At 49.8% G+C, this 20,778-nt stretch overlaps 3 protein-coding genes across 7 annotated transcripts; 2 read left to right on the forward strand and 1 right to left on the reverse strand.

Annotated features, from left to right (window-relative positions):
- Positions 1 to 2,123: 2,123 nt before the first annotated feature.
- CD27 (CD27 molecule) lies at positions 2,124 to 6,652 on the forward strand. 2 transcript variants are annotated; one of them, XM_081059668.1, is made up of 6 exons: positions 2,124 to 2,386; positions 2,573 to 2,704; positions 5,102 to 5,281; positions 5,479 to 5,568; positions 5,815 to 5,931; positions 6,190 to 6,652. In XM_081059668.1, the coding sequence occupies exons 1-6, from the start codon at positions 2,251 to 2,253 to the stop codon at positions 6,309 to 6,311; spliced, it is 777 nt and encodes a 258-aa protein (XP_080915794.1). In that variant the 5' UTR covers positions 2,124 to 2,250; the 3' UTR covers positions 6,312 to 6,652. The 2 variants fall into 2 exon arrangements, with proteins under 2 accessions (XP_080915794.1, XP_080915793.1); XM_081059667.1 differs by lacking the exon at positions 5,815 to 5,931 and having other exon boundaries at positions 6,190 to 6,319.
- A 131-nt stretch (positions 6,653 to 6,783) lies between these two features.
- Positions 6,784 to 14,106, forward strand: TAPBPL (TAP binding protein like). Of its 4 annotated transcripts, none has more exons than XM_081059640.1 (7): positions 6,784 to 7,273; positions 8,051 to 8,266; positions 8,400 to 8,672; positions 10,451 to 10,789; positions 11,379 to 11,681; positions 12,802 to 12,888; positions 13,081 to 14,106. In XM_081059640.1, the coding sequence occupies exons 1-7, from the start codon at positions 7,210 to 7,212 to the stop codon at positions 13,158 to 13,160; spliced, it is 1,362 nt and encodes a 453-aa protein (XP_080915766.1). In that variant the 5' UTR covers positions 6,784 to 7,209; the 3' UTR covers positions 13,161 to 14,106. The 4 variants fall into 4 exon arrangements, with proteins under 4 accessions (XP_080915766.1, XP_080915768.1, XP_080915767.1 ...); XM_081059642.1 differs by having other exon boundaries at positions 7,008 to 7,183; positions 8,054 to 8,266; XM_081059641.1 differs by having other exon boundaries at positions 7,038 to 7,273; positions 8,054 to 8,266.
- VAMP1 (vesicle associated membrane protein 1) lies at positions 14,093 to 20,778 on the reverse strand. Its single transcript, XM_081059670.1, has 5 exons — positions 20,628 to 20,778; positions 17,778 to 17,904; positions 17,436 to 17,594; positions 16,675 to 16,726; positions 14,093 to 16,269 (listed from the first exon to the last, which is right to left on the reverse strand). Coding segments are annotated over exons 1-5 (357 nt in total). The 5' UTR covers positions 20,630 to 20,778; the 3' UTR covers positions 14,093 to 16,252.

Raw genomic sequence — 20,778 nt, forward strand, 5'->3', positions numbered from 1 at the left:
ACCCCAAAAGGGAAAGAAGCGGTGGGAGATTCTAAGGGAGAGGTCAGCAGCTTGCACTCACAGGGCCTGTAGACAAGAGGAAGGGACCATCCAAGGAACCAGCCGAGGACAGGCCAACGCTCACCAGAAGTTGTGCAAACAGCACAAGAAGGCAGGAGATGAGGTCATTCCTTTTGCCCAAAGAAGAGTAAGGTTCAGAAACCTGGTTTTTCTCCTCCCGGCCAGGGGTACTCCAAGAGAGCCAGGCAGACCCTGCTCCTGCTTTCTCCCCCATGGAGAAGTGATTAGAAGAGGGGTGGGGGCGGCCCAATGGCTTACTTGGTTAGAGCTTGAGCTCTTAACAGCAAGGTTGCCCATTCAATTCCCACATGGGATGGTGGGCTGCGCTCCCTGCAACTAACAGTGAAAACAGCGACTGGTCTTGGAGCTGAGCTGCACCCTCCACAACTAGACTGAAGGACAACGACTTGGAGTTGATGGGCCCTGGAAAAACACACTATTCCCCAATAATTTTTTTTTTTAATTAAAAAGAAAAAAGCGAGGAGATGGGGCCTTGGCACAGAGAACACAGGCCTCACGTGGGTGAGCAGCTCAGGGGCTAATCAAGGTTGATAGTCTTCTCAGCATCCTCCAATTCCCCCTTGGGCCAAGTTTCTCTCTAAAGGTCCCCACCTCCTTCTAATTCCTCTAGGGTCTCATCCACCTCCCCACAGCAGTCTTGAGGTTTAAGATGAACAGTGGCGATACTGACTGTGATCTGGGAATGAGGCAGGGCTGTTAGTGACAGCAAAATCCTCAGATCCCAAAGATAACACTCTCTGAGGTGGAAACTCAGGCACCCTGAGGGATAGTGAAAAGGCAAATCGCACCCATGTGTGGTTTCTCACACAAAAGGACCCTCCTGAAGACTAGAGGGGGTCGGGGAAAGACAGGAAGATGGAAAAAATGAAGAGAAAGGAAACCAAAGAGTGAGATAGAGAACAGATCTAACAAGTGAGATCACAGGGGTGTGACATTTTATGAGCAGTGTGGAAACAACTGCAAAGCCCCTGAATGAAATAGGGCCTGGAGAAATGAACCACCACACGCCTCAGTCCTCCAGGAAAGAGGAGGGGGTGGCTGTCTGACCCATGTGTTCCAGAAGGGAAAGTCCACCTATTTCCAATGTCCCCAAACCTGTCTTCCCAAGAGAACCACAGAAATAGGGAAGAGATGACCCACAGGTATCAACTTCTAATCCCAAGTGCCCAAGGCTGGAAGAGATGCCCCAGGTGCTCCAGGACACCAGTTACCCACAGTCCGAGGTGGGAGGGGAGGATAAGGACAGTAGTGGAGGGAGAAGGGAAGGCCACATGAGCAGTGGGTGATACCCGTATCACAGGGTGGCAGGAAGATGAAATGAGATCATACGTCATCTCCAAGCACACAGGTTTCACCCCTTGTCGCCACTGTGAACAATTCCATAGCAAACTCTTTTGGCCGTAAAACCAGATCTCATTGGATGCAAGACCAGTTAGTCATTATTCACCCCACTTAAATATTCAATCGTTTCACTGCAGAAATGCTGTGCATGAATATGAGTGCTACCCCAGCCCCGTGAGGTGTCCTGTGGTGTTAATTTCTTCCCCAAATCTGAAAAATTCTGAATTCTAAAACTTATCTCACCCCAAGAGTTTCAGATATTCAGTTTTGGGTCCCCTTCCTTCTCTAAACTGCTTATCTCTGTGATAAAAGAAGCTGATCCTCTGTGGTGATGGGAGAGGAGCCATGCAGATTAGCTTGTGCACTGCGAACAGGCGGTGATGTGGGCATACTATGTACAAGCGTGTGAGTAGGAGAGGTGACCGTGCACATCCAACACTTTGTCAACGAGGCAGGCATAGGTGGGTTAAATTCTTCATGAGAACGAGAGAGAGACAGAGAAGACGGAAACAGAGAAGTTGGAGGTCGGTGGGGGCACCTGTGAAGAGCAGCAGTAGGTCTTCTGACAGTTTGCCCTTTTATTACTCTCCCCAGCATGCAGCATGCGGAAAGGGGGCAGGGACAGGAGGCTGCTGCTATGAGAAAGAAAAAAAACAGCCACAACAGAGCTTCAACTGCCATCAAAGGTCAGCTTGCCACCTGAAGCGGGGCAACGCAGAGAAGACCTGCAGCAGCTGCCCAGGAGGTGCCAAGAGGAGGAAAGGGCACCCAGCGCAGAGGCCAGCAGTCAGCAACTGAAGTGCAGAAAGAGCTCCCTGAGCAGGAGCCATGGCCTGGCCACTTTCCTGCTGGCTGTGGCTTCTGGGGATGCTGGTGGGCCTCTCAGCTATCCCAACCCCCAAGATCTGTTCAGAGCAGCAGTACTGGGCTCCGGGAGGATGGTGCTGCCAGATTTGTAAGCCAGGTAAGAGGAGGCCTTGCCAGGGGCAGGTGAGTACGGGAGAGAGAGAACTGGGTTTGGGGAGAAGGGCCACAGAAAGCGAGTCTGAGCTCAGGCAAGGAGAGGAATCCTGTAGCATTTGAGACACCACCTTGAAGAGGGCGGAGAAGCGGTCTTCCTTGGGCCTTGACCCTGGACCTCTGCTTACAGGAACATTCCTAAAGAAGCACTGTGATGGGCACAGCAAGGCTGCTCAGTGTGACCCGTGTACACCAGGGATCTCCTTCTCACCAGACCCCAACAAACGGCCCCACTGTGAGAACTGCCGGCACTGTAACTCTGGTGAGATGGGGGAGCAGTTGGGGGAACAGGTGGCAGAGCTGGGTGTGGAGAACAAAGAGCAGGGAGCGTAGGACCTGCAGTTACTTCAAGGCTACAGCAAGTGGAGCTAACGCTGGGAATGGAGCACCCTGGGAGCAGGTATATTGATGTGATGGGGAGAACTCTGGTGTTTCAGGGAAGGGGGAAGCAACATTTGAGGGACTGCTCAGAATGGCCAGCATCAAGACAATAAAAAGGGGCAAGGGGCTCCAGGATCCCAGATTACAGCCCAGCAACCCCCCACTTCTGAACTGGCTGGGTTTGAAGTGGACATTTATTTGGAACTTGGAATCCATCTTTTAAGGACATAACACCACCAGCCAGTAGATAATAATCTTTCTTTGCACAAAAGCCGATGTAGGAAAATGAATATGCATGTGGCTGTGTTTTTCTTATTTTGCAATTTCATTGTTTTTAATTAAGAATTATAACATCTGCAGCTGTTATGAATTCTTTTATTATTTCTCCATTTTAGCTAGAATTTCAGAAACCATGTGTCAGTCAGCATACATAGAGTAAGAGACTTTAAAGTGGCCCCTATGAACAAATGTCCTCCAGCAGGACACTTGTGGACTACTTCACTAAGCTAATCCACTACTTGCCTGTAAAATGTGTTTGGTCTCCCTAGGCCTTTTAATGCTCTCTTCTTTAAAAATTAACTGAATAAGCGGTTTCGCCATTGCAAATCAAACAGCAACATTTGAAATACACAAAAAATATTCCTCAGTCCACTCAACTTAAAAATGATTGTTAATGGATGTTTTCCTCTTCTTGGCATCAACCCCAGCAGGGTTGGACATTTTTTAGGTCTACGCCTGCCCCACTCACTCTGTGGGCGCCACCAGAAGGCCTTTTCCCAGTACTGAGCCAATCCATACTCCTTTTGCTATGTTCCAGACCAGCCCAATCCATGATCCTTCCCTGAGACACAGCCCATAGATTCCCCAAAGCACTCGGGCAGCACCTGGCTACTCTGGGGGAGGGGTTGGGGGGAGGCTGAATGAGTTCCGTCCTCTTGGACCTCAGTATTTCCATTTGTAAGATGGGAATGTGCCAGAAATCAGCCTGGAATTTTGTGCACAGATGACACATGGTAAAGAGAACTCTCGGGTCTCTGGGTGCTCATCACTGAAAACACTGGCACTTCATCCATTTTTACCCAGTCCCCGTCCCTTCTCTAGCTCTTCCCTTCCACGTGATCGCCCCTCCCGGTCTTCTCCTTTGCTTACCTCTTTCCCTCTCCATCACGCCGTCCCCCTCCCCTCTCTGGTCTTCCCTTTATGGACCCTTATCCAAGTGACCTCACCATTCCTGGCAAGCCACAGGAATCCAAATCCTCATCGCACGACTAGTCAGAATTCAGAAAGAAGAGGCCAGAGGCGCATAAGGATGAGAAAAAGGAATTTGTGTCCCTCTCCCTTGCCCGACAAACGGCAAACGCTAAGGCAAACTGGTAGAGTTGTTAGGCAGTCTCGGGCATCCTCCCACCTTCCTTTCATGCTCCTCTCCCTGGATCTCCATGAGTGCACTGCCCTAAAGCCCCACCAGGCTCATGCTCAAGTCTGGCCCACATCCAGACGCTGCTGTCCCCCGGCCCCATCACCCTCCTCTTCTCAAGCCAACCACCTGTGAACCAACCCAGTCCAGCGCTCCTCACGCCCTCCACCCGCAGTATAACTGACTGGCAGATACCCAGCACCCGACCTCTACACTTGAATAACATTTCTATTTTAAAAGCAAAGGATGTCCGTAATCAAGTAACTCTCTAGTAAAGTTAAAAACACATCAGAGACCATGATAGCATAATTCCTAATGGCTAAATACTGGAAACTACCCAAATGCACATTAGAAGTAGAACAGAGAAATAAACATGGTATAGTCACACAATAGGGTAGCGTGAACACAGCAATGAGAATGAATAATCTGCAATTACACTCAACAATATGGATTAATCTCACAAAGAATTGAGTAAAAGCAGCCAGACCCAAATGAGTACACACACAATTCCCTAATTTATGGTGTTAGGAAGTCAGGCGAGTGGCTATTCTTGGGAGGGGAGTGGTGAGTGACAGGAAGGGAATATTATGGTTCAATAATTATGAAAGTCTCAGTGAGTCAAGAGAAAATCATGCAAGCTGTTTCTACCTTTCATAGTGTCCATTTCTGAACCATGAATTTTCTAAAAGTCCAAGTTTTCCTCTTAACAACAATACTGATGGCAGAGGCACTGGGTGATGGTGAGGGAGGGGCCAGATTTATGGGAGGGGGTGGGAGGGGTGCTGGGAGACAGGTTAGCAAGTGGACCTGCATGTCTCTGCCGCCTGAGTGTCTTATGTTCCTCTGACCTCCTGTCCCCAGGTCATCTCATTCGGAACTGCACGGTCACCGCCAATGCCAAGTGTGCCTGCCCCAAGGGCTGGCAGTGCAGGGACAAGGAGTGTACCGAGTGTGACCCTGCTCCAAACCCCTTGCTGACCCTGCGTCCATCGCAGGGCCCGGGCACACATGCACAACCCACCCACTTCCCTTACACCGAAAGTAAGTCCCAGGCAACGCTTTGTCCAGTCACTTGGGGTAAGGGTCCCCCTTAACCAACACCCCCACTTCCATGCCCATCCCCACAAGTTGTTTGGTCAGCCTGTCTCTGCCTTCCCATCTCAAACAGCACCTCTTGGGGCTCTGAGGCCTTCAGCTTAGCCTTTCCCTGTGGGTGGCTGCTCACCCTCTGTTTCCAGAGCTACCAGAGGCCAGGACAGCCCGGCACATGCGGACTCTGGCTGACTTCATAAAGCTGCCTGCCCCAGCTCTTTCAACCCAATGGCCACGTGAGTTTTCTCCCCACCCCCAGAGAGAATGCACACAGGAGAGTCCAGGAGGAAAGACAGCCAGAAAGCTCTTGCGAGTAGGAATAAAAAGAGGAACTCTAGGGATGAGGAAAGGACTTGGTCCAACGCTGGGGATGGGGGAGGAAGGAGGGGAAGGAGAGAGGCAGCGGTGATGGGAAGCCGGGATCAGGGGAGTCAAGGGCTAGGCCCTCCCCAGAAACCCCTCACGGCCCCTGCCTGTCACAGCCCAGAGATCCCTGTGCAGCTCCGATTGCATCCGCATCTTTGTGGTCCTCTCTGGAATGTTTGTTTTCATCATGGTCGGAGCCCTGTTCCTCCATCAACAAAGAAAACATGGACTAAGTAAGAGACAAAATACAGGTCACCAGACCTGTTCCCGGCCCCATCCCCACCTTCTCAGCCCTGGCACCCATGCCTGGAACCTCATGGAAGCCTCCCTAGCTTCATCTTGACCAACCCTGGTTACTGCCTACTCTTCCTCTCCTCTTAGCTGAGGTCCTCCCGAAAGTCCTCCCTAAGCGTACCTTCCTTGCTGTCTCTTCTCTCTTCACCCTCCCCCCAGACCACCACCAGCCAAGACTCATCTAACTTTTTCTGCAGACAAAGGAAGCCCAGGAGTGCCTGCGGAGGCTTCTCCTTACAGCTGCCCCAGGGAGGAGGAAGGCGATGCCATCCCCATCCAGGAGGATTACCGAAAACCAGAGCCTGCTTCCTGCTCCTGAGCCAGCACTCCACAGAGCGGGTCAGCACTGCAGTGAGGTCCTAGCCTCAATCCCACCTCACTGACAACATAGAGGCAATGAAACCTGGAACCCTCAATTTCAGCACCTTGCTCTCATCAGGACCCTTTCCTGTATAGACTTGAGAAAGTGCCTTTTTGAGATTGGCAGTGACAAGGACACATGGGAATGAGGTGGACGGTGGGAAGCAGTATGTGCCAGCTTCACCCCTGTGCTGCAGAAGGGCTGGGTTTCCAGTTGTAAGGCACACTTACACATACAAAAGCTGCGCGTGCTATCACTGATTTAGAAACTCGGCAAAATAAAGTGACAGACTGCCAAACACAGCCACTCGCCTGTTCTCTCTGAAATTCCACTCATGAGGCAGGCCACTCCCAACCTCAGCTCTCCCATCAGGGATCGGAGGGAGGAGCTTTCCTGGATGCAGACTTGTGTTGCCCCCCCAACCGCCCGCAAGGGGGAAAGAGGAAATGAATAAAGGTCCCCAAGCTATGGGGGGGACCTGCTCCAGGCTTCAGTCTCTCCCTTCCTCCTCCCACCTCCTTTCCCCCACATCTCCAATTTCTTGGGGGCTGGTGGGGAGCAAAAGGATGCCTGCACTGAAGTTAGGTCTTGAAATCAGCAGGGGATTATTTTTGTGGCGGTGGGGGTGTGTGGTGTGAAGAAAGAACAGTGAACAGGACTCTGGTACCAGCAACAAACGGCTTCACCCAGAAGCAAAGGCAGCTGCAGTATCACTTCCTCAAAGTGAAAGTGAAAGAGAAGTAGGTGGAGGACGAGAAAAAGCAATGTTTGGAGAGACTCCTCTTCTGTAGCCAGGACCTTGCAAGCAGGGAGGCTGTGGAGAGCAGCCGGTGAGGAGGGCCTGAGAGCAGCCCCCATGGGCACGGAGGAGGGGTGGTGCCTGCTGCTCTGCTTGGCTCTTTCGGGAGCAGCAGACACCGGTGAGTGGGGAGCAAGCTGCAGGGAAGGGTTGGGCTAAGGAAGCACCAGGTAGCCGCCCTCCCCAAGATTCCAGAAGGGGAAAAGGGACAGGTGGCTTCCACTCGCCTTCTAAGCCCAACAGGAGAAAGGCTCTATGGCTGACGACGTAGAGAACCAGTTGTGTTGGGGAGAGAGGCTGAGAACAGTGGGGAAAAGGCCAAATGAAGAAAAGGGGCCTCGGCAGTGGCTGTGGTAGGGGCTGCTGTCCTACCGGAGAAGGGACACCTGCAGAAGAGGAAGGGGTTCCCCGCTAAGAAATCACTTGGGAGGCGACCTGCGGGTGGGGGAGGGAAGCACACCTTTAATGGCCGAAAGCAGAGCAGACCTGTGGGCGGGCTCCAAAGCTGAGAAGATGGCTGCCAACACCCACAGCCGCACAAACATCCAATCTCCTCTCTCGATGGCAATTTTGCTTATTTATTTGTTTTAGCTGAGAATTCCTTTTGACTGAGGAGATAGTTTTTTATTCGGTGGTTGGAAATAAAAAACATAAACCCCTATGAACAAGACAAATCCAGGTCTTTAAATAATTGGTACCAAGAAGTTCGTACCTGGATGGCAGGTGCTTCCCAGAAAGCTGGTTTGGGAGATGACTGGAGGAGAGGGACCGTGACAGCTAGGACCTGGAAGACAACTTTTACCCCTTGATGACCACACTTGGGGGCTGGGGGCAGGGCAGTACAGAAATGACTTTCTGGACAGGAGGGGAAAGCTTCAGCCCAGCCTTTTCCCTGCAGCAGGGCAGTGGCGGGCAGTGGACGTGCTCTTGGACTGCTTCTGGGTGGAGGAAGGCGGGCACCGTGGAGGTTTTGTCAGCAAGGAGAACATGGCGAAGGCCTTGCTGGTGCTGAAGCAGGTGCCAGTGCTGGATGATGGCTCCCTGGAGGGCTTCACCGATTTCCAACTGGACACAAGGGCCAAAGACAACCCACCTGTTACCTTTGAGGCCTCAGGTAAGAGCGTCCACCGTGGCCCAGTCCTTCTGGGATCCCTCCACTAGGACAGCCCAGTTCCCAGTATCCCCACCCACATCTCCTTCCCATGTTCTCAATCCAACTGAACCTCTGTGCCATCTTTCTCCCACAGTGAACCTGGTACAGGTGCCCCATGCTGAGGCCTTGCTCCATGCTGACTGCAGTGGGAAGGAGGTGACCTGTGAGATCTCCCGTTATTATCTCCAGGCCAGACAAGAGGCCACTATTGAGACAGCAGCGTGGTTCATCACCAACGTGCAGGTGTCTGGAGGGGGACCTAGTATCTCCATGGTGATGAAGACTCTCAGGGATGCTGACAATGGGGCTGTCTTGCATCCCACGCTGAAAGTACCCCCGGGCCTCCAGGGGAATGTGCAGACTGAAGGTGAGAAAATGAAAAGGCGCAGAAAGAAAGTTTTGGTTTTTTAAGTGGTCAGAGATGGGGGGATAGGAGAAGAAAGGGAACAAGTCCACCTCCCTCCACATCAGTGATCTCAGGGTGTCCAGTAGGCCTTGGTCCTTTCTTCCAAAAGACCCAAAATGGGGATAATCTTCTCCTCACTGTGTTGCTGGAGGAAAGAAGGCATGTAATGCTCCATTCATGTATGCTGTTCTCGGTAGTCTTATTGAACCGAGCACCAATTTTCTCCCAGTGAAAAGCCAGCCTGGTCTGGTGCTTCAAGATGATTAGCACAAAGCGCAGGGATACAGAATTTATTCATTATCAGTAATTCATTATCAGTAAAACCTGGTCCTTGCCCTTTCCAATCCAGCATATCCCAGAGGGCACAGGAAATTGAGACCATGACATGATACTAGGTTTCTCCAGAGTTCATCGATTCCAATATTTTGCTTCCAAAAAGAGACAACCAAGTCCAATTAAGATTAGGGGGCTACCCTCCTATCCTTAGAAAGCTCCAGAACACTTGACCTTTCTGTACTTCAACCTAAATTTATCCTGCTACGTTAGAAAAGAGGTCTCATAGTCCTAGCATAGCTCGATATTCCCTTTCTATTTGGGGATATTTTAAACCTACAAAAGGTGAAATAATATAATGAACACCTGTATATCATTCACCTAGGTCCACCAATTGTTATACCATTTGCCACATTCTTTCCATAAATGGATAAACCCCTTGAACTAAATGAAAGTTGCAGGAATCTTAACACTTCACCCCAAATGCTGCCACGTATAGCACGTGTTAGTTTATAACCAAAGACCAGGATAATCCTCCTTCATACTCACAAAACCATCACCTCAACAAACCAAGGTGGGCAGTGGTCTACTGTGGTGCAAACAATAAGGGGGTGTAGTATGTCGATAACTTAAGAACATATTTGCCAGGGCACTTCGTTCCCATCTCCCCCCACCAACTGCTTGCTACACGGCTGAGAGTCATACTTAAGTATTAACATTTTAAAATTGATACAATAATACTGTCAAAGTCCAAATTCAAAATTCTCCACTCGCCCCAACAATGTTCTTTATAGCTTTCTGGTTTTGTTAAGTCCAGGATTCAAACAGCATCATGCATTCCATTTGGTTGTCTTGTGCCTTTAGCCTCCTTTACTCCAGAACAGTGTTTCACAGCACTGACATGTCTGAAGAGCCCAGGCCCGTTGTCTTGGCGCGTATCCCATCACTTGGGTTTGTCTGATTGTTTTCCTCAATAGATTTAGGTTCAGCATGTCTGGCACAAATACTATCACTGTGTGCTTTTTACCCTCTTACTCCTATTTAGTCTTCACAACAGCCTTGCCTTCAGCAGACGAGCTTGGCAATACTAAGTGACTTATCCAAGGTCACAGAGCTGTTATACCAAAGAACCAGGGTTCCAAACCTTTTTCTGCTATCCCAGTGGTTCTTACTGGAAAGTCAACAATAACCCCTACTTTTGCACGTGTATTGTCCTGGTGAGAAGTCCATACCTTTCATCAGATTGTCCAGGGGTGACTCCAAAATAGTTAAGATTACCCCATATGCCGCACTGCCTTTCCAGAGCCCCATTTCTTTGTGGTTCCACCTGTTGGGAAATGAGCTCAATTGGCCTTACTGTCCAGGAGAGGAGGCAGAAGTGTATGCTCACAACATGCCCACAGCTCAGAGATCAGGTAACCTCAAGAGGAAGAAGTCCGCCATCACCCCTCTTTCTCTCAACACAGTGGAGTTCCAGGTGACAACACGGACCCCATCCCTGAGTGTCCTGCTGGGGTCCTCAGCCTCCCTGCACTGCGGCTTCTCCATGGCACCAGGCTTGGACCTCACCAGCGTGGTGTGGCGGCTGCAGTATAAGGGCAGTGGCCAGCTGGTGGCCAGCTGGACCTCGGGGCAGGAACACGTCAGGCAGGAGGGCGTTACCCTAGAGCCTGAGCAGCAACTCATGGCGGGGAATGCCTCCCTCACCCTGTCCAGCCTCACTCTGAAGGATGAAGGGGCCTACATTTGCCAGATCACCACCTCTCTGTACCAAGCTCAACAAATCATCCAACTCCACGTCCAAGGTGAGGGCAGGACTTGGTTATCTGGGAGAGAAGGGAAGGGATATGCCTATTGGAAGTGTTTTCCAGAATGGAATCCAAACATAAGGGCATTTCCTGAGAGGCAGATAGCATTCCCACAATCTAAACGCCATCTCCATCCTAGAAGCACAGATGGTATCAGATTGTCCCTGTCAGACTCCATGATACGCCCATAGAAAAACTACCCAGCCCAGGATCCTGTTGCTCTGGTTAGCTGTCTCCAATCTCCCCAGTCCTTTTGGACCACATCCTAAAGGAGCAGCAGCAAACCAAGGAGGGACAGTGGGAGTGGTCCTGACCAGGAGGACTGCATTACTGATACCCTTTAAAATCACTGGCTTCACATCAGAAGCAAGCCAACCTTTAGTTGCTTTTACTATGGTTTTTCAATTACCTGTGAAAGATGTACCCTTTTTTGGCCTGCATGCAGAGTGGACCTCACCCATCCCTTGGCACTCCACTGAGGATGAAATTTCAGCCTCCACAACCTATCTCACTCTCAGCAGAAGAAAATGCTTTAGGCTTCTCTTCCTGTTGATGGCTCGGGAATCTTATTCATTCTTTCTTCCAGCTTCCCCTAAAGTACGACTGAGCTTGGCAAATGAAGCTCTGCCACCCACGCTCATCTGCAACGTTGCTGGCTATTACCCTCTGGATGTGACTGTGACGTGGACCCGAGAGGAGCTGGGGGGAGCCCCGGTTCCTGTCTCTGATGCCTCCTTCTCCAGCCTCCGGCAAAGCCTGGCAGGCACCTACAGCATCTCCTCCTCCCTGACAGCGGAACCTGGCTCTGCAGGAGCCACTTATTCCTGTCAGGTCACCCACGTTTCCCTGGATGAGCCCCTTAGGGCCAGCATCTGGGCTTCACCACCAGGTACTGGCGTGCCCTCCTCTCCCCACCTCCATCCTGGGCTTGTAGCTCTCCTACCTTCATCTCATCTTTTGTCTTGTTCTGCTTCCCAGCTTCTTCTTTCCCAAGGTGGCAGCCTCCATAGCTGCCACCACACATCCCAAGACTTTGGTATACCCCAGGTGCCAGGGCACCAGGCAATGTGCTGAGAGGTAGAGATCAAGGCTGAATAATTCCTGACGCTGCCCTTGAGGAACTCAGTCCAGTTGGTGGGACTGACTAGGCAGTCAGGGAAGATGACTGGGGGTGAGGGTGGGGGAGACATGCGAACCAAGTTAGCTAGCTCGGGGGAAAGGGAACACCAAGAGAGAAAGAATGGCACATGTTAAAGCCAAATATGAAACAGCCTAAAGAGGATTTGGGGAACTGCACAACTAGAGCCAAGATGTATGGGAAAAAGGGGAGGTGGCCTAAAGTTTGAGAGGTCATTACATTGAGCATTTACATGAATCAAGCACTGTACTAGCACTTAGATGTATGATCCCATGTATTATCATGACTCCCACTATACTGATGATTGAACTGGCAAATGTTAAGCAATTTGCCCAAGGTCACCTACCTAGTAAATGGTAAAAGAGAAAATGTGAAAAACAGGCAGCCTGATTCCCCTACAGCCTTAAACCCTCCACTGCTATTAGTGGGCAGATCCCTATGGACCTTCAAGCCACAGAATGTCGTTGAAAGGTTTTAAAGAGGAAGGAATCAGCACCTAGAATACAAACATCCAGGAGCACTGGGCAGTAAGCTTCCCCCAAACTGGGGTTCTATCTCAGCTTCCATCACTCCTCACATATTTACAAAATTCTAATTTGTCAAAACTAATCTAACATAAATCTCTCTTGCAAAGCAGTAAAAAAAAAAATGTCCGATGTGAGACGAGGTAGAGAAATCTACCTGAATACACGAGCATCCAACAACCTTGAACAAGCATGAATGCTACGGTGTGCCCAGTTCCTGGGTGAGAGAACACTTGATATGAGTTCCCCAATCCAGGACTCACACATGCTCCTTTGTCCCGCTTATTGGTGTGGGCTCAGAGCTGATCCTGCCCACTGATTCCTGCCCACACTGCTCTCACCTACAGGGCAGAGAACTATGGCCTTTGGAGTCCTTTTTGCCAGCAGTCTCTTCCTTCTTGCACTGTTGTACCTGGGGCTTCAGAGATGGCAAGGTAAGAGCCTGGCTGCCCTCAGCTCTGCCCCTGACCCATCTCACTCGTAGATCAGCCTCCTCTAACCACCTCTCCACCCAGACCAGGGGTGAAGCCCAAGCATCACGAGTTCCAGCCAGCCCCCAACCATAGCCCTCAGCTCTTGGGGTTACCCCAGCTGAAACCAACCTTGTTCCTCTTGTTCTCTCCTAGCTACATCATCCAAAGTCTGCCAAGACTCCGAGGCCCTCTGGGCAGCCACTATCCTGCCTCAGAGTAAAAAGAAAGAGTAGTCACGTGCTCCCAGAAGGACTCTAAGCCCAGGCCCGGAGCTCAGAAAGGCATGAAGAAATCACAGATCACGGGAGCACTGGCTCTGGCTCTGAACATGTGTAGGCCTCTACCTTCATTGTGTCCCTGGGCTAAACACAAAAACAGTGAAGAGGTGAGAGGGCAGCAGGAAGGCAGAATGTTTGGGTGGAGGTTAACAGACCTGAGGCGTGGTGGCAGGAAAAGAAAATGGGAAGAAATTAAGAAAGGAGCAAGTGAGGGGCAGTGGGGTGGGGGGGTGGGCCACCAAACGCACATATTGAACTCTGTCCAAATAAAAGCCCCTTGTGTCCTCAGAGGCAAAGTTTTTCCACTTTTCTGTTTTTTTCTAACTCTGGACCCAGCTGAGCTGTGTCCCTAAGCCTAGCTGCAAAGTGTTCAAGGTGTGAAACGGAGGCCCTCAAAGGCAGCCCTAAGGTTCCATCTTAGTTGCTCCGTGTAACCTGGAGATGCAATTAAGGTTCTGCTCCTTCAGACCGTCGCCGGGTATTTCAGGATACCTACAAACTTCTCACTCCCTCAGCTGCAAGGGAGAAATTTCTTTTATTCATTTCTAAAATCTGCCTAATCAACGAGGTGGAACTCAGCATAAGGGAAGGAGGTAGATAGGAGATGTCTAAGAAAACCTACAGTTGTTTGTCAGTGTGAGATGCCCACTCAACTTCCTGTTGTCACTTCCTCGCACCTGGAAGAGTTGGGCTGCCTCAGGTACGAATGCAGAAAACGGAGACCACTTCCTCTGCTAACACAGAGATCTTTAATCTCAAGACCATCCAGCACACATAAGCCAGCTCTTCTGGCCTAAAGCAACATCAGACTACCAGAAAGAAACAACACTCCCCTCCTCCCCCCGCCCCCCCAGATAGTCTAACCCAAGTAACAACCAAGTCAGTGTAGTGGTAGGAATTTGTATTTTTTGCCTGTGTTCAGAATACAAGAAATTGGTAAATATGTCACATGCCTTTGGTGAAGTACAGCTGTTATTATTCTATACAAGAATGAGATTGGGGTTAGGAAAAAGACAAAGAGGTGATGACAGACACACAGTGGAAACCCCACATCTTTTCACAGCAAACCAAAGAAAGGGATGTGGGAAGCTCAGCTTCATTTGACTGCAAAGTCCCAGGGTTTAGTTGCATATTTGCTCATGCACATGGGTGGTAGGAGGGAAGGGGGACAGCAAAGACACAGAAGAGGGTCTAAGGTGGGGTGAGAAAGAAAATAGAAGGGCTAACATTCCCAAAAGAAAAAAGCCAGCTATGTTTGGTGAACCTCAAAGAGACAGAAACCTAGGAAGTAATTCCTGTGACAGGGCTGGGTGGGCCAAGAGGGCCAATTTGATCCAGGCTTGGGACACATCGAGGACAGTGGTGGTTCTTCTCCAGCGGTGACTCCCTGCATTAGGCAAGGAGCCCAGAGGGGCGTGGAAACTTTCGAGAGGGATCGGTGAGAGGGTACACTGACTGCTTTCTTCCAGCTCTTCAGTCCCACCCTGGGGCAGGACGAAGGGAATGTGGGAAACAGGGGCAAAAGGAGAGGAAGGATGATTTTGCGCAATGAAGTGCTGCTGCATGGAAAGTGAGCATCTAGACCCAGCCCAGCTTGGTGGCCTCAGCCTCTTCCTACTTGTGAACCGGAGGACAAAGGGAATAAAGGGTCATGGGTGTTCCCCTTTCTGTTCCCTGCCTGCCAGCCTCCCCTAACCCCTGGGCCTATCCCATTCAATGTCCTACCCTGAAGCCTAGCAGTGGCTCCCAAGATAGGCTGAGTAGTTCCCATCCTCAGCTTCCACTATCTATACCCACAAACCATGCAAAGAGGAGAAAAGGAAAGGAGGCAAAGTGGAACTCAGAGGGGTATACGTAATTCAGAAGGGGAGTGTACTGCAGGAAGAACAGAGACGTGGCTCAGAACCAGAGGGCCCCATGACAGCACAGCAATACACAAGCACACCTGTCTACAGCCTGTCCTGCCTCCCACCCCAAGGCTGAGTTGGTGGGTACTACTCAGAACCGTGCAGTCCTCAGAAGAACCTCTTGCCTCATCCCTGTCTTTGGCAAGTACACAGAGGTGGTGTGGAGGAAGGAGTCCCTGAAAGTCCGAGGACCCCTTGATCAACATGAAGGGAGAAACGAGACCCTCCTTAGTGAGAGTGCAAGCGTAGCTTCCACTGAGCTTCTTATTTTCAAATTAGGCCCGTGACTCCCTGTTTCTCTATAACCAACCGGCATTCTCTCTTCAGGCCAACAATTAAAACTGACTGAGAGTCCCAAACTTGGGCTATACAAAATTATTTGGTGCTCTCATGAACAGTACAGAATGCTGCAGACAATGTGGACAACAGAAAGCCCCTTGCAGTGATGAGCTTGTAGGACTGCTTCTAGGATGGGCATGAGAGTTCTGACATTTTCTCAATTAATATGTGCTCTCCAGATCTTTGGAGAACAAATTAATAGGCTGTAAGATCCCTGAAGATGTAGAAAATCTTAGACTAACAGATGAGAAATAACTGCAAAAACAGTTTTTACTTCCTGAAAGGGTATTGCACCAGGACCAAGTCAGACTTTGGGCCACCCAGGATCCTCTTCAGGCCTGGCACAAGAGAAGAGCTCCACGTGACCAGGGTAGCCCTGAGTGAGCCACCATTTTCCCAGGTGTTCACGGTTTCCTCCTGCCAGTGGCCTAGTTTTTCCTGGTGATGTCATGGGCACTGATACCCTTCTCCTCCCCGAGTCCTGGTACTTTCCTGGGCATGTTACCCCAGCTACGTCCCATCCCCTTCCTTGGCTTTGGAGGAATTTGAGAGTACATAAGAAGGGGGTAGGGAGGGGTGCCAGCTGTTGCTCTTTAGGTAGTTACTTCAAGACTGGCAGGAGCAGCATTTGTAGTGTTGAGGGTCATAGTGCAAATCAAAGCAACAGAAAAGGAGGAATGGGCAATGGAGAAGCCTGGGCTAGGATGGAGGAAGGTAGATGGGGAAGTTTGTTGAGAGAACAGGAGGGAGAGGAACAGGAGTTTGGATGGCAACGGAGAAGAGGAAAGGGGTGACACATTCTCAAGTAAAAAAGTAGACTGGACACAGGAACCAGGAAGTCCCAGAGGGAAAAGAGAGAGAGACAGGAGAAAACAAGAGGACAAATTACATCAAGTTACTAGACATTCAGGTCCTTCAGTTGTAGGTATCCCATCCCCATGCCTCCCTCTGCCCAAGCCAGTGACAAACAGCAGAGCCCTTAGAAGAGAAGGGACCATCTTCCCACAATATCTTACAGAGGAAGCCTTGCCAATCAAGGAAGTCCCTTGTCTTTGCCCTTTCTCCCTCCCGAACCAGGTGATGATCCCACAACAGCGATCTCCATACCTCAGTCAGAGAAGCCCCACTCCCCAGGCAGGCAGGCAGGCAGGCAGGCAGGGCTGGGAGAAGACTCCAGGACCTTCCCACCTCTTCACCCCACCAGCAACCTCAGCGATACTTACTTACAATAACAACCACGATGATGGCACAGATCGCTCCCAGCATGATCATCATCTACGGAAACATTGACAAAAAATGGGCCCTTGGACTTGGGGAAAGAGGAAAGAAGTCAGGACTAAAGATGTGGGAAGAGAACTTAGGACGGTGCAAGAACCCAAACATCACCCAGTACACCTGCAGGCCTCTTGGGGAGGATCCTACCCTCATGCTCCTCAACAGACAACAAATCCCTGGACCACAGCTGAAGTGTCTCAGAAACATCAGACCGTCTGCAGCTTGCTCCTTTTCCCTTAGTTCCTGTTGCCTGAAGGCCTTGAATGGAACTCCAAGGGAGGTGCAGACTTTGGATCGTTAGTCAACTGGTTCATTTCTCATTGTGAAGTGTTCAGCTCATTCTTAAAAGCTGCAGGTATTTAGATGTATATCTAGCCCAGTCACTGTGTCAATGTTGGATGTATCTCAGGAAGGGCCAGGTGAGAATATTTCCAGCGGTCCTTTGAGGAAAAGCAGCTTGACTGGCCATTTTCAAAGCATCAGGGTTATCACTGGCTTTCAGTCAGTGGTTCTGAATATTATAGCCTACCCTGGTGGCCAATTCAGGGTAACACAGCTCAAAGAGGCTTTCAAGATTTCCTCCCAAGAAAGAGTTCTGCATGGCAGAGATCCTGCACCACTAAAGGGACGGTGGAAGGAATGAGAGTTTTCTTGCCTTCTATGAGTTGTGGCCCAGGAAGAAAAAGGGAGAGAGGATAAGAAAATTCACCTTGCAGTTTTTCCACCAATACTTCCTCTTTAGCTTGGCAGCACTGCTCTCAAATTGTGATGCTCCCATCTGCAAGGCGTCAGCTCGGTCATCCAGCTCTGACAGTATCTCGTCCCTCTTCAGGACCTTGTCTACATTCACACGCATGATGTCCACCACCTGAGGGGGGTTCAGAAACAAAGCTGATAAGCTCCCCACTAGAGACAGAGGAAAGAACAGCGACCAGTGTAACTAACTCTAAGGGATGCCTTGCGCCCCAGAGCCTTTAGCTACACCTCTGTAACAAAGAAGTTTCTAAACGTCTATGATTTGGAAACTCTCAGAGAAAAATTCTCCACCTACCTCCTCAACTTGTGCCTGGGTTTGCTGTAGTCGTCTGTTACTACTTGTATTAGGAGGAGGGCCAGGGGGACCCCCACCTGGGGCAGTCCCTTCTGCCCCTTCGGTAGGTGGCTGAGCTGGAGCAGACCTGCAGAGAGAAGTAGACAGAGTACACAAAGTACCCAAGACAAGAAAGGAATCAAGTATATTCTCACCCCACACCACCAAATTCATGGCAATTGTGTTACTATATGCAATTAGAAGGGCTTCTAGCTCCTTGGCAATACCAAGTAGGGATATGCAGCACAGGGACAAGCAGTAAAAGATTAAAGATCTTGTAACAACATTTAGAGGAAGCTCAGGGACATCCAGAGTGGCATCAAGAGATCTTGCTTGGGCCACCCTCGGACCCAAACTTAAACATCCCCTGGCACAATGATTATAGGGACAAATATGCCAGGCTTGGCCTAAATTGTGTTTCCCTATCAGAAACCTTTCACATGAAGTCAAACTGGAAAATTCCAATCCAGGTTAGAAGAAATGTGTAAAAAGGACTAAACCCTCAGGACAAGACTATGAACCAAACAGCTCTTTTTTGAAAAGCCTAAATGAGAAAAGAAAGGGCAAGATGACAAACTCTGCTAAGGGGATCTAGTTATTGGTTATGTTTCATGCAATGATTAGTCTATCAGGGCTGCTGTAAGGAAAACTTGGAGAATCACCAAAGGCACAGCCTCTGTAGTTGGAGTGAGTCAGGTCTGTTTGCTTGCTTTGTTTTGGCAGAGAAGATGAGGGTTTCACTTAGATAGAACTGGGGCCTAAAGCAATTGTGTTAATTATGAAACTGTTCCAAGAGCATAAACAAATGCCAAGCTAAGGTAAATGGGCCTCTGTGTACATGCATCATGGACATTCTGTCCCTTCCTTTTCTAGATTTGGCATCAAGTCTCGGGAGACTACATTAGTTCCTTACGTCCTAAAGAGAAATGTTGGTTTACACTACTACACACAGTGATTGTTCTCTTTCCCTTAGCTTTAGAAGGGGTTAATCTAGTGTGGAGTGTTCAAAATAAACTCCTTTCCACGTCCCAACACATGGAGGCTAAATTCACCTCCTAAAGAATTTCCAAAAGTCTAACCTAAGGCATGAGACTTCTCTTCCAAGGAAGAATCCGTCAGCAGGAGGGAGATCTCTCAAATTTAATAGAGAACAGAAATTACAATATGAACTCCTCAAACAGAAGCAGAACCTCACAAGACATACCTCAGAGGAGCCGTCCAAGAGTAAATGATCTAGGAATTAAACCATCAAAGTCACCACAAGGGAAATGCTTTGACTACTCAAAATAGAACTAATACCCAGAAGTTCCTCCTCCCTAAGTGAATTTCTTTCAGTCTAAAAAGATAGAGAATAACACCTCAGAGAAGCTATACTAGCAGACTACACCTACTTATCCCAATTTAAGGAATCACTTGCTCATTTCTCTCTAAGGCATCAAGGAGGCAAATGGAGGAAAGATACAAAGCCATGGAAGCCAGCAGACTCTTGTGTTACTACTGAGCTAAGCAGTCTAGTTCTCTGACTAAGGATGGAAAATTCAGTGAGTAGGTAGAAGCCACTGTTTGGTCTTGGAAGCAGTCCAGGATGGTGGCACCAATGACAAGATTAAGGTCAGAGACCGTATGATGCCCTGCTAGTCACCACACTTTCTCCAGCTCCTTCCCTTCATCCCACATGGGTGCTACTTGGAACCAGTCAGCTGAGAAGGATCCTCCTCCCCAAAAACAAATGGAATCCTAGGACTTGGCCAAAATGCATGGAGCATCATAGTTAAAACTGCAGAAATCAAATAGCGAAAAAGTTAAAGGGTTATAAAGCATTTGAAGGAACCATTCCACATACTAGTGGTTGAGAATTGGGAACACTCAGCAGTAAAATATCCAGGATAGTTACAACCTTTATGTAACATAAGTAAATCTTTTCCCTTTTTGTCACTGGAGAAGCAACACACATATACCTAGGACCAAGCCAGGACTCCAGGCAATAATAAGAAATAAAAATCTTTGTTAAACATATTGTGGTCGTGACAGGGAGGTACTTCATTTGTTTAGCCATAGTTCTCCCTTGGGATCTTGGGATGGAGGTGATGTTGATTGAAGATGGTCAGAGACTAAATTGAACGTGTTGGGGGAAGATGGGGATCCTCAGCTCTATTTCTCTTCCAAATACCTGGCTAAGACTCAATGAAGGGAAAACACCTCCTGTAAGGGTGGCCTCGAGATGAATGGCCGCTTGGAACCACATGGCACTGCCTCCTGAATCTTTCTGAGCTGCTCACCTGGCGCCAGAGAACTGGCAGATAAGTTTCTGGAGTTTTGCTCACCGCCAAGGTGGTGGTGGGGGGGTAACATTTCACAGCTGGAGTGAGGGACATACACAAATGCAGAGATTGCAGGGCAACTCAAGTTACTGGCAGGTGCATCCATGACTGTCTTTCCAGAAGCCCTAAGTACAGATTCAATCGGACGACAAGAGACCCCTACCCGTTGTCTCCATGCCCCACCTTCTCCCTCTCCTAGGCTCCACGACACCGAGACCTGAATGAGGCGAACCGCAGGCGAGAGGAGAAGGTGCAATGAATGTGGGACCACCGCGCCCCAGCTCCGCCCGTGGGGTGCTGGCTGTGGCTGGTGCAGGAGTGGGGTGCTTCCCTCCTCCCCAGGGTGGCCAGGTCTGGGGGCGGCGCGCGGTGGTGGTTCCCCGCGTCGCCGCAGCTGCTGCAATGCGCCATTTTCCGTCCCGCAGAGTCCAGCACTGGGGGTGAGAGTTGGCAAGGAGGTGTCGAGCCCCCCACACTAGAGTCAACTCACATTTCTCTGACAGAGGGAGGGTCCGTCTTCTCTCCAGAGGCTGCGGGAAGACACCCGTGAGGGAAACGCTGCGGCTGAAGTCGACGGAACTGCCCAGTCCCGCCTCTAGTTGACCAACCACAGATAGAGCGGCGGTGGAACTTACTGCAGC

This window comes from Rhinolophus hipposideros (genome assembly GCF_964194185.1).
Source record: "Rhinolophus hipposideros genome assembly, chromosome: 9".
NCBI lineage: Eukaryota > Metazoa > Chordata > Mammalia > Chiroptera > Rhinolophidae > Rhinolophus > Rhinolophus hipposideros.

Bases quoted from the DNA above. Each gene is read 5' to 3' on its own strand.
- CD27 (XM_081059668.1), top strand. From the start codon at position 2,251: ATGGCCTGGCCACTTTCCTGCTGGCTGTGGCTTCTGGGGATGCTGGTG. The intron at 5,569-5,814 runs GTGAGTTTTCTC...TGCCTGTCACAG, and splicing joins TCTTTCAACCCAATGGCCAC to CCCAGAGATCCCTGTGCAGC. The intron at 5,932-6,189 runs GTAAGAGACAAA...CTTTTTCTGCAG, and splicing joins ACAAAGAAAACATGGACTAA to ACAAAGGAAGCCCAGGAGTG.
- TAPBPL (XM_081059640.1), top strand. From the start codon at position 7,210: ATGGGCACGGAGGAGGGGTGGTGCCTGCTGCTCTGCTTGGCTCTTTCG. The intron at 8,267-8,399 runs GTAAGAGCGTCC...TTTCTCCCACAG, and splicing joins TGTTACCTTTGAGGCCTCAG to TGAACCTGGTACAGGTGCCC. The intron at 8,673-10,450 runs GTGAGAAAATGA...CTCTCAACACAG, and splicing joins GGGGAATGTGCAGACTGAAG to TGGAGTTCCAGGTGACAACA.
- VAMP1 (XM_081059670.1), bottom strand. The intron at 17,595-17,777 runs GTAGGTGGAGAA...AACCCCCCTCAG, and splicing joins CCCAGGCACAAGTTGAGGAG to GTGGTGGACATCATGCGTGT. The intron at 16,727-17,435 runs GTGAATTTTCTT...ATGTTTCCGTAG, and splicing joins ATTGGTGGAAAAACTGCAAG to ATGATGATCATGCTGGGAGC.